Below are 11993 nucleotides of genomic sequence, written 5' to 3'. Positions count from 1 at the left end.
AACATGCATGCGTTTAATTTGTACTCCGCAAGTAGGGATGCGACACTTGATGATAATCGGCTCATTAATTGTGTCGATTGACATGACAGGAGGGAAAGTAATTGGAAGAAGTTCCCAATTCTGCTGATCTTTGTACTTTCTCCGCTGGCTAACTTTCTCTACGTCGAATATATTGATGGTTAAGTCAGCGCTTTTTGTTTTATCAACTTTTTGCCATGCGAAAGCTTTAGCCTTTGAACCTTCCTCCGCAGTTTTTCCCTTATCCATCTTAGGTGGTTTCAGGTGATCCAACTTGCCTACACGCAGTGCTTCAAGCACTCATTCCATTAAGTTTTTACACCAATTAGTGTCATGACCGTAGTCGTCATGGAATTCACAATACTTTGTTTTATCCCGCTTACCAAATTCTGTAAGCGGAGTTGGGACTGCAAAGGTCGCGCACACTGGTTCGGTTGCCAAAATTTCTTTTGGCGTTTTGGACAAACTTTTAAGCAGCGCATAGTTCTGATTGTTGATGCCGCGCTGATTATTGTTTCGATAATTACCACTTGATTTCCCTTTATCATTCCTGATAGGACCACCGCTAGGATACCTTCCGCAAGAGTTATTGCCACAATTTTGATCACGCGAACGATCATCATCGTCTTTCCTCTCGTTGCGTGAACTAGCTGTTGGAATATCATTATCTTCGCCACTCCGCATATAGTCATGGCATTCATTAAGCGCTTCAGCATAAGTTGTTGGGACCGTATGGCGCAGACGCCTTACCAGCGTTGGATGACGTTCTGAGCTTATACCATGTATGAGTCCGGAAATCTGTTGCTCTGGCTTGAGATCTGGTATGCGCAGACACTCATTAGTATATCTTGTGAGAAATTCACCTAAAGATTCCTTGGACTTCTGCGCAATATCATGACACTCGATATGAGTGCGCTTGCGTGGCCTCTGATTCTGATATTGCAGCAAGAATTTCATCCGCATATCCATAAACCCGGCTATACTACTCGCCGGCAGTTTATTAAACCATTCACGAGCAATACCCTGCAGTGTCATTGGAAATATCTGACACGCAACCGGATCCACCCAACCTTGAGTGCGCATTGCGCCTTCAAAACGCTGTAAGAAGTCATCCGGATCAGTTAAGCCATTGTAAGTACCCAACGTATGAGGTATCTTTGGCGCAGATGAAAACGGATATGTAGTTATATGCGGAGGAAACTTATCAAAAGTAGTTGGTAGCTCAAAAGGTGGTTTAACAGGGTCACCTTTGAGCCCTGCGAAGAAACGCCTCATCATATCCTGAACAAAATCAGGTTGTGAAAATAGGTGGACCATGTCAGGAGGTGCTGCCTGCATAAATTGGCTTGCGAGATTCGCCTGCCCCTGAATATTTTTCCATGGCTGCCCTGGCGTCTGCGGATACAGCCAAGGCTGGTTTGGGAAAGAAGGCAGGATTGCAGACGCAGAGTATACGGGTATCTAAAAATGTGCCGAAACCTGTGGCGCAGATGCCTGCGAGACCTGAGGATATGCCGCTATAAGCCCAACCGTATGCGCAGTGCTTTGCTGTTCTGCGGTTATCGGCGTCCAATGAGAATTGGCATCCGGAATGACACTGAACCCCCAACGATTAAGTAATGCCTGCGCATCCGCAGGAGTTAAAAACTGCGAAATTGGACGCGGTGGTTGCCAAGGTTGCAACGGTGTAAACGATGAATTCTGCTGAACATTCTGCGTCTACAGAGGGATTGAAACCGTGGTACTATAAATAGGTACCTGGCCGTAGCATACTACGTGCGGGCCTACTGTTTCACTGCCAGTGCCTACCAAGATGACCCTTGGATCCACTGCGGAAAAATCCAACCGTGTGGTGGTAACCGGCGAGTTTGCCCTTGGCGGTGTAATCTCATCTGGATATATCGGCTTATACCTCTGAAAAGGCTCACTGGATACAGGTGGAAGATATGGCGCGTTCCCCGCCCCCGTAGTCATAGCCTGCGTATGCTGACTGCCAGATGGTGTGTTTTGATTATCCGTGAGAGTACGTTCCGACGAGTCCCCGGAAGTCATGATACTGTTAAAAGAAAAAAATTCAAAAAATTTTGTGAACAATAAGCCTTATAATTCAAAACCTTTTAAAAGAGAAAGCAATTAAACAGTCTTGAACTAATTTGACTCTCAATGAAAGCACCACTTGATCGTGCATATTATTACCATAGGGTTTAACATGCCTGCTCAATGCGTTAGTGGGGTTTAAGGATCTTAGAACAAGGCTCTCCGGTCCGGCTACCGTGAATAACCCTGGCCGACATGATGATGTCGGCGGGGTGGCCAAGTGATTAAGTCCACCTTCTATAGCGATCACTGATTAGAAGGCCCCAAATAAGGTTGTAGGTGCTAGCTTAATGAAGAACTAACCTGTTAACCTTGAAGACACGAAGAATGATGCTTAATTACGTAAGGCGTGTGGCAGATGGTAGTTACGTAATGTGACGATGTTTAGAATGATAGTTAGGAAACCCTAATTCTAGAACCATCTGAGATAATGGCAATCCTTTCCATAACAAACTCCCCCGAATCACGGATGTAATTATGGAAAAGATATTTACTTGATAGCCAAGTAATCGCTGTTACGGGAACAAAGGCATTAGATACGAATCCGCATACCGCATAACGCACCTGAGCACACGCATACTCACCCTAGAGGGTGCCCGCATAGATTTGCAGGTGCGCATGTGGATTGCGGTATCATTAAACGCCCATTTGAGTCTCGCTTTTTGTTTGAGCATTTCCACTTGGATTTTTTCTTTTTGTAAAAGAGATTCTCGATCTTTCATCCAAGTGTTATATTGCACCTCGTTAAGGTCTGATGTCTCAGCTGTTCGTTCCCAATCATTTACAACCTTAGTCAATTCATCTATTTCTACTTTTAGTTTGTCATGAGAAGTGGAAAACCACTTTCTGAGATTTTGCTTAACGATCTTGAGCTTATCACGAAAAATACAATCCGGCCTGTTGTGATGACCCGAAAAATTTCGACTAATTTAAACCAATTCTCTATATGATTTAATATTATGTAAACCGGTATATATATATATACATATATATATATACATATATATATATATACATATATATATATATATATATATTATAAGATGTACAAGTAAAACACTATTTGCTACAGTAAAAACGACTTTGCTACAGTAAAACACTATTTGCTACAGTGAAAACGACTTTGCTACAGTAGCTACAGTGAAAACGACTTTGCTACAGTGAATTGCTACATTGAATTGCTACAGTAACACTATTTTCTACAGTAACACTAGTTGCTACAGTAAACACTATTACTACAGTAAAACACTATTGCTACAGTAGACACTATTTTCTACAGTAAACACTATTTGATGTCGATGAACTAGCAAACAAAAATGGATAAGGCGGCCATGCGATCGCATGACAAAAACACTGAAAACTCATGCGATCGCATGACAAAAACACTGAAAACTCATGCGATCGCATGAGCTACAATAAATGGAAAAGTACTATAAAAGGCCAGTTTTTTCGACGAAGTAACACACCATTTCTATCTCTCTGATTCTTTCTTATATTTATATTATAATTATAATTATAATTTTAAATTTAAGTTTAATAATAATAAAGTATATACGAGGGTGTTTTAATTTGGGTTTCAAACCGTTTTAAACTAAGGAAATATTAGGTATTGTTCGGGGTATTGTTCGGGGTATTGTTCTTGAATCCAAGGCCAACCATACAGTCGGTTTCATTGCTCCCTTTTTAATTGCTTTTGCAATCTATATTTTTGGGCTGAGAATACATGCACTTTATTTTAAACGCAATGGATACAAGTACATACTAAATTCTACACTGAGTTTAAACCGAAAATCCCTTAGCTTTGGTAACTAGTAACTGCCAGTACATAGGATATGGACTGGTGGGCGCGAATAACAGTATATGGATCCATAGGGCTTGACATCCCCGTCCGAGCTAGAGCGCTAGCCTTTTAACGGATGTATGTTATTTGAGTTTATGACACGTTGGTTTGCGTGTATTAAAACGAATGGGGTAATTATCATTATAGCGTTAAGTTTAGTTACCAGGGTGCTCTGTTACATAGAATCTATTGATAAAGTTTTGATGAAATCTTGTGGTCTATCTTTATATATTTATGACTCGAGCAATTAAACCTATAACTCACCAACATTCGTGTTGACTTTTTAGCATGTTTTATTCTCAGGTCCTTAGACTGCTTCCGCTGTGATGTGCTTGTTGCCTGCATGGAGTCTCTCATGCTTTGTATAAAGTTTATTGCATTTAAAATAAAACTGCGTTGTGTAATAAATAATTGGACTGTGATGTCAACCTGTAAATTAAAGACTTATGTATTTTTGGGTTTTGCTTATACCTAAGCACTCGCCCACATGTTTATAACTTTCTATGTTTAGAAAGTCACTTATTTTAATGAATGCAAAATTTTATCAAAACGTATCATATAGAGGTCAAAACCTCACTGTGGAATCAATGATTAACGTGCCGCGTCAATAGCGATTTTGACGGGTCGTTACACCTGTTACTGTTGACATTGGATTTCCAGGCTGCTTTTATCACTTCAGCAGCATCCTTATGTTTCAACCACTCATCAAAGACTTTAACAGGTTTCGGGCCGAAATCTAAGTCGCCATCTTTGAGTATAATAGGGCAGTGATTGGAATGTTTTTTGTCTATTACCATTACATTGATGTAAGGCCATTGCTGAAGAAAACTTTCCGATATTAAGAATCTATCGAGATTACTGATTTTTTCCCCGTTATCGCTGATCCGAGTATAAATTCTCCCTCCTAACGGTAGATCAAGCAATGAGTTGACTTTGATGAAATCATTGAAAGCTTTAGCTCTTCTTTCACAAAAATCCGTGTTTTTCCTTTCATCGATAAACCTCACCTCGTTAAAATCCCCAAAAATTGCCCACATTGCACCGTCATACATCAAGATGTCAGAGAGGTCAGCCCACATTTTCTTTTTACCTGAGTTAGTCTGGGGTCCATAGGTATTAACAAGCACAAGTTCTTTACCTGCATCTTTCCAATTTCCTTTTATCGCAATAAAGGAATCTCTTTCAACAACACAGCTAGCAATAAAGAGGTTTGGGTCCCAAACCGTAAGTATCCCACCCGAATTACCCTTTGATTTTTTGAATGCATATTTATAATCACAGTTTCCCCATATTTTCTCAACCCACTGTTCTGAAATAGTGTCAACTTTTGTTTCTTGAAGTGCTATTACATTAGGTTTCTGTTGAAAACATATCTTTTTGAACCAGTTAAACTTATTTTTATCATTTAACCCTAATCCCCTTATATTTAATGATAGAATCTTCATGATGGAAACATTAATTAAAAAAACACGAAAATTGAAAGAACACGATAAGAGTACCTTAATTACAAGGAGTCACTTTCTTCCTGGTGAGTCCTAAAATTTCTCCCACCTCTTCACAGTTCATTGATCTTTCTGATAGAGACTGGATTCCTTTTGCTCTGGAGTTACCTGAATTGGCTCTGGAGAAAGATTTAATTTTCGATGCCTTATTTCTCCTTGATGGATCTCTGGCTTGTCGCTTAACATTCATGAATTTAGATAAAGAATTTCATTTTCTGATATTAGTCCAGAGGGAAACGGACGAAGAACTGCATAGGGTTTTGCATTTTTTATTGGGGTTGTCGTTAATCGGTTTGCACAGAGAAGGTTTAATTGATGAGCGAGCTGGTTTGGAGTGGGTGTTTTTCTGCTTGTCAATCGGGTTAGATTCTTTGTTGAACACAAAAGAGGTTTGAAAAGGATTTGAAGGATGGTTTTTTGGTAAAGGGCTTGGTTTGATTGGGCTGATAAGGATCGAATTAAAACATGGATTGGCCAAGCCCAAGATATCAAAGTCTTGGGTATTGTGTAATGGGCTATCTAAATTATTTGAGGGAGATTGGGCCTGGTTAAGTGGGCTATTTTTTGAGGGATTATGACTATCTAACTCAGTGTCCGGTAGGTTTTCCAGGGTATCTGAAACGATTTCAACATTTTGGGATTCGCTATCACTGGTTTCAATATCGATGACACCTTTTGAATTAATTGGATTACCAATATTCTCTTGTTCTTTGCCTGGCAATTTGTTGTCTACACAATTAATATTTTCATACCCGTTTGTCTCGAAATTTTCTTTATTGCAGTTAATGTCGAACCTATCAGCTGACGTGGAAATTGTTTTTTGACCCTTTGTCTTCTTCGGCGAAAAATGGGAAATCGTTTTTCGATGGGCAGTCTTCCTCATCATCTTTTTCAGAATTATCACGATTTGACTCATTATAGTTCGAATCAGTACTGTCATCAGTTCTATCTGTTTCTTCCATCTCAATTTCGACTATTCCTTTTACACCTTCGATGATTTGGACATAAAAAAGATTGCCTCGAACCTTGACTTGAACAGTGGTGTTTAAGAGTTTTTCCTGACCCCACAGCTTGACAAGGACTTTCCCACAGATCAAATTTTGATTTCCATTGAAGTTGCAATTATAGAGATCATATATAGTGCCATACCATCTCGCAATCTTCCTAAAAAAAATTTCAGTCCAGCAGTTGAGAACACCCTTGATCGATAGCCATGTAAGTCTTGCAGATTGGAAGCTTTTCTCTCCTACTCTTCCGATATTATGTAGCCATTGCTTGAGGATATGATTTTCACTATTGATGATATTGTCCACGGTGTCTTCATCTTCGAAGGTGAGGCATAGTTCTAAACCCCCGAGATATTTGATATTGAAATTGGACAGCCCTTCAGCATAACACAAAGTTGGAAAATCCTCAATTAAATCGATGTTAATGATTTCTTCAATTATGGCTTTCTTTAGTGTATCTTTGATAGTGTCTTCTTCATCTAGATCAATCAATCGTGGTTTGGACTCTGGATTGGTAGAGATGTTGTTTTGGTGCAGGACACTATTATTATTGCTGGTCACGTTGTTCACTATGTTTTCACAGGTTGTCGATTTGGGGATGTAAATCGGTTTTGGAAGGAGTTGTTTGTTGTGTAAATTTTTGTTTGCAGATGGTTTGGGGGGGAAGGGATTGGATGGGTAGTGATTTGAGTGTGATTTGACGGATTGCAGGTTAAGGTGATTCTCACGGTTGTTGTTATGCAGATTACTTTTCCTATCATGTGCACGGTAAGCTCGGAGCCAATTCCCATTCAAGTAGATGGTATTTAGCTGTTTAAGTAGGAAATCCACATCCTTAACATCAGCATAACGAACAAAGCCGAATTTTTTCCCATTCTTTAACGTTTTACCGAAGGGCACACATAGGTCAGATACCTGACCGTATCTCTTGAAGAAGATGAGGAGGTCGTTATAGAACCAATGGTCTGGGAAATTGAAGAACATGATTGAGGTGAGGTTATTGGAATTGTTCGGATTGCTGTTGAACAGATTGAATTTGCGAAGGGGAATATTGTTTGGGTAAGTTGCACGATTGCTATGAAGGTTTGGTGTTTTGGAGAATTTGGGTGATTGGTGATACCTGCCATATAAGCGAATTAATTCCCGATTTTTTTGATTAGAATTCTGCGGTTCTATCCACTCCCCTTCCTCAATATCATTGCTGAAACGTGGTTTGAAGGTATGAATCCGGCCGCTTTTTGCCGGACCGGAGGGGGTGAAGGGGGAAGATGGGAAGGGGAACGGTTGTTTCATCGAGGGGAACGGTATCAATCCGACAATGAATATTTAATAATGTGGGAAAAAGTAGTCTTAGTAAACATATGTTGTTCGATAAAAATTTAAGATTAAAGTACACATATAACTAAAAGGTGATAAAGGGTATAATATATCAATAAAATATTGTATATTATCTGTGATTAGTTAGCTTTACAAAATGCGCTTTATCTATGCAAATAAGAGAGCCATGCTAAATAGGGATGTTTAATATTTCTTTTTTTTTTCTTTTTTTTTTGACATCGATTGGGATCACTCGAGGGGGACTAAATCACCTGTTGCGATCATCTCCCGTTTCAACTATGCCGATGCAGCAATAATAACTCCGCCCCCAACGCTGTCCGGGAGGAAACCTTGAAATCGATCCAAGGGCATGACCAAGTAAAATCTCCTACGTTTTACTCCCCCAAACGATATTGTAAATGTGTTATGAGTGGATACTTCATGGCAGAGATGAAATTGTGTTTTTAATATGTAGCCAACGATGGCAGACCACCAACCGCTGGATCACATCACAACTTTTGGGATGTTTAATATTTGATTCAAACTCTTTAAAAATCAAATAGAATGAAAAGTGATTTTTTAATTTTATTTGATCAGTTTCGGTTCGATTTCAATTCAACAAATTGTAAGGAGAACAACTCGATCCTAATAATTGACAAAACAAAAAAATAACCGATGAACACACATAATATTAGAGGCATTGATATTTTTATTTTTATAATTAATAAATTCACTTTAAGTATTAAATATTTGTACTATATAAGTATGTAATACACAAGTTGTAGTGAATCTATCAGTTTTTTTGTTAGCGAATATATCACTATATATCTTAATATTACTATCTAATCTTACAAAATAATATTTTTTTTTTAAAAAAAAAGAAAGAGATTACAATAGATTGTATGATAATTCGTTCTCTTGATTACTACTCCCTAGTTTTCATGATCCAATGCATGTCAATCGTGGAAAAAAGTTCTGGTGGATTCGAAATTTTAAGTACAAAAATTTTGAATTTTTTGATTTACCAAAAAGTCTCACTTTTTTGCACAAAAACCTCTATACTTTACTCAAAATCATCCATATTTTACCCAAAAAAAAAAATTGTCACGCTTTTAAATTTTTTTTTACCTCAGAATTTTTTTTTTCTATTTCTGCTGCAACTGCTTCCATCATTATCTCTTTATCATTTTATATGTCCAAGATAACATTATCGTATAATTCTAAACTAATATTTTTTTGAAAAAGCTAATAAATATTCTCTCAAATTATATTTTAACATGATTGATTTACTAAGTTTGTAACAAGGAAAAATAGGGAGACACAAATATACCTATCATAACTTTATGTTGTATTTCATGTTGTAGTGACATGCATCTCTTAATGAGAAGTCGGGAGTTAGACTTTCGTGAAGTGCAGCATTGCATGTACATAAGGTTGTTTCTTTATCCTTAAATTTCACCCAAAAGTGTCTTTCTCACATCGTGTTGAGAGGGGATTATAGCGCTCATGACTTCGGATTAGCCCGGATTTCCTTCTGAGGGCGTGTAATGCTACTGCAGGAGATAAATGTGTGAGTAGTTAAGTCCCCTGAATGATTCCGTACTGTTGTAAAAAAACAAATATACCTATCATCCATACAATTAATCTTTTAGCACTTATCGGGAACCTTGAAATAAAAACTTGATTCATTTGTACAAACAGAAGGGATGCAAACTCATTTGCTTATTGTCTTTTCTTAGCATCGCCAGATGTCATAATTTAGTCAAACTGTAACCATGCAAAGCTGATAACTGTATAAATATCAGAACTAATTAACCCGTTAGTTCACAGATCATACACTCATACACGCACCACACTTTTTTAACTTTGTCATATTCTGACAACTTTACTAAGCAGTGATCGGTGCAAATAACCCGGTACTAAAATGGATCATCATCAGTTACCACATTCGATGATGATCGAACGTGAAGTAGTATTTGAAGAAGAACCAAAAGACAAGTACCATTTAGCATACATGATCCATTTTCTACTCGGTGCGGGTTATTTGATACCATGGAATGCTTTCATCACAGCCGTTGATTACTTTCAGGTTTTATACCCATCCAAACACGTTAACAAAGTGTTCTCTGTTGGTTATATGTCAGCAGCCGTGATTGTTCTTTTTACTCTCATGTATTGGTCACGGTCTAACCGGGTTAAGTTACCGTCGGTTCGGACCCGGATGAATATGGGTCAGGCTTTGTTTGTTGTTGCTTTGATGGTGCCTCCAGTGACAGATTGGATTGATCATGGTGATCATGTGAGTAGCACGGGATCGAATATAGAATTTGTGGTGCTTGTTACGATGGTTATGATTTGTGGGTTAGCTGATGGACTTGTGGGTGGAAGTTTAATCGGGTCTACCGGAGAACTACCGGAACGGTACATGCAAGCTGTTTTTGCCGGCAATGCAATTGCTGGTAAGACGTACACCATTTTATTTTTGTGAACAGTGGTAATAATTTTGAAGTTCCAGGGGTTTTTTAGGCGCAAAAAGCTAGTCAATTTTCTAATTATAAAAAATAATATACAAGAAAATATATTTATTAAAAATCCTATATTCAAGATTATTAATTCAATCTAATTATCAACTTATGGTGTGTATAATAAAACTTATACTCCCTCCGTCCCAGATTAATTGTCCCCAGACAAAAAACACACAGTTTTAGGAAATTTCACTAACTTTATTTCTCCACCAATGAAATATCTTCTCTCTCCAGATCCACCAATGAAATATCTCCTTTCCTTTCTATTTATGGAAGTAGACAATTAATTTTGGGACATCCCAAAATGGAATACTGGACAATAATTTAGGGACGGTGGGAGTAAAATACTCCTTATTGGAAAATGCTAGGACTACGTTTAAGATGTTATATTTAAATTTTAAAATTCAACCGAATGAATTAATTTTAAAGTATAATTTCTTTTTTTAATATCAATTTTTTGAATATAATTTTGATATTAATGTTATTCATGTACTGAACTGAAATTAATTTATATTATATGGAATACTTAAACCTGACCATTAAAGCTTTTCATAAAAAACTTACTACAACCTAAATAGATCCAACATACGGACAAACTAAATCACATGACATTTTATAAACTTATTATAACATTGCCTCACAAAAGACACGTGTTACTCCGTAGTACTCCGTACATTTTATCCTAACTTTTCATTACTAATCTGTAATTTGAATTTGAATTTTTTAGGTTTAATGACATCAGCATTAAGAATCATAACAAAGGCGTCCCTTCCACACAATCAAAAAGGTCTTCGATCAAGCGCACATATCTACTTCAGTTTCAGCGCGTTCCTCGTACTTCTATGCATCATCTGCACCAATGTGCTACACAAATTACCCGTGATCCAATTTTATCGTACCAAAAAAGCGACTGACCCGAACCCGAACCCGACCCATCGCAAGTCCATTGACCCAAATTTCTTTGGCGTGTTTAAGAAGATACGGTGGCCAGTTGCTGCAGTGTTTTCAGTATACCTTGTTTCAATATCAATATTTCCTGGTTATTTGAGTGAAAACGTTAAATCCTCACATTTCACTGATTGGTATCCTATACTTTTAATTACGACGTTTAATTTTGGTGACTTGATCGGAAAATTATTTACCACAATTTATGTACCGGTTAATAGTAAGGTGGTTGTATTGTGTAGTGTGGGTCGGGTGTTATTTTACCCGTTTTTCGTGGGTTGTATTTATGGGCCAAATTGGATGCGTAGTGAAACTTCGGTGATAGTTTTGACTTTGATATTAGGGCTAACCAATGGGTACTTGACAAGTGTGCTTATGATGCTTGCACCCAAGTTGGTTCATATCGATAAATCGGAAGTGGTTGGGATTATTATGCAAACGTTTTTGTTTATTGGGTTAGTGCTTGGTTCTGTTGTTGCTTGGATATGGAACTTTGCAAAAGTTAAATGAATTTATATTTATATCTATAGTTATTTATATAATAATAAAATTTAACTACGTAAGCTAATTTTGATTGATTGGTGTCTAGTCTTACTTTTTACTTGATTTTAAGAAGTTCGTTATTAATTAATTAATTTAATTGATACATTAGATCGTAGTAAAAATGATGCAAAAATATTGCTACATTATGTTAATTAGATGATTAGGTATTTTGTGCGAAAATAAAATTATAAATGACATC

The 11993-nt window shown here is 37.4% G+C and overlaps 1 protein-coding gene across 1 annotated transcript; it reads left to right on the top strand.

Annotated features, from left to right (window-relative positions):
* The first annotated feature begins 9705 nt into the window (after nucleotides 1-9705).
* LOC139842901 (equilibrative nucleotide transporter 8-like) lies at nucleotides 9706-11761 on the top strand. Its single transcript, XM_071832999.1, has 2 exons — nucleotides 9706-10240; nucleotides 11034-11761. Exons 1-2 carry the CDS (start codon nucleotides 9706-9708, stop codon nucleotides 11759-11761), a joined length of 1263 nt encoding a protein of 420 aa, XP_071689100.1.
* The last annotated feature ends 232 nt before the right edge of the window (nucleotides 11762-11993 follow it).

Source organism: Rutidosis leptorrhynchoides, chromosome 4, assembly GCF_046630445.1.
Source record: "Rutidosis leptorrhynchoides isolate AG116_Rl617_1_P2 chromosome 4, CSIRO_AGI_Rlap_v1, whole genome shotgun sequence".
In the NCBI taxonomy this organism is placed as follows: Eukaryota; Viridiplantae; Streptophyta; class Magnoliopsida; order Asterales; family Asteraceae; genus Rutidosis; species Rutidosis leptorrhynchoides.
Note: the sequence above shows the minus strand (reverse complement) of the source record. Positions and strands in the feature narration are given on the sequence as shown.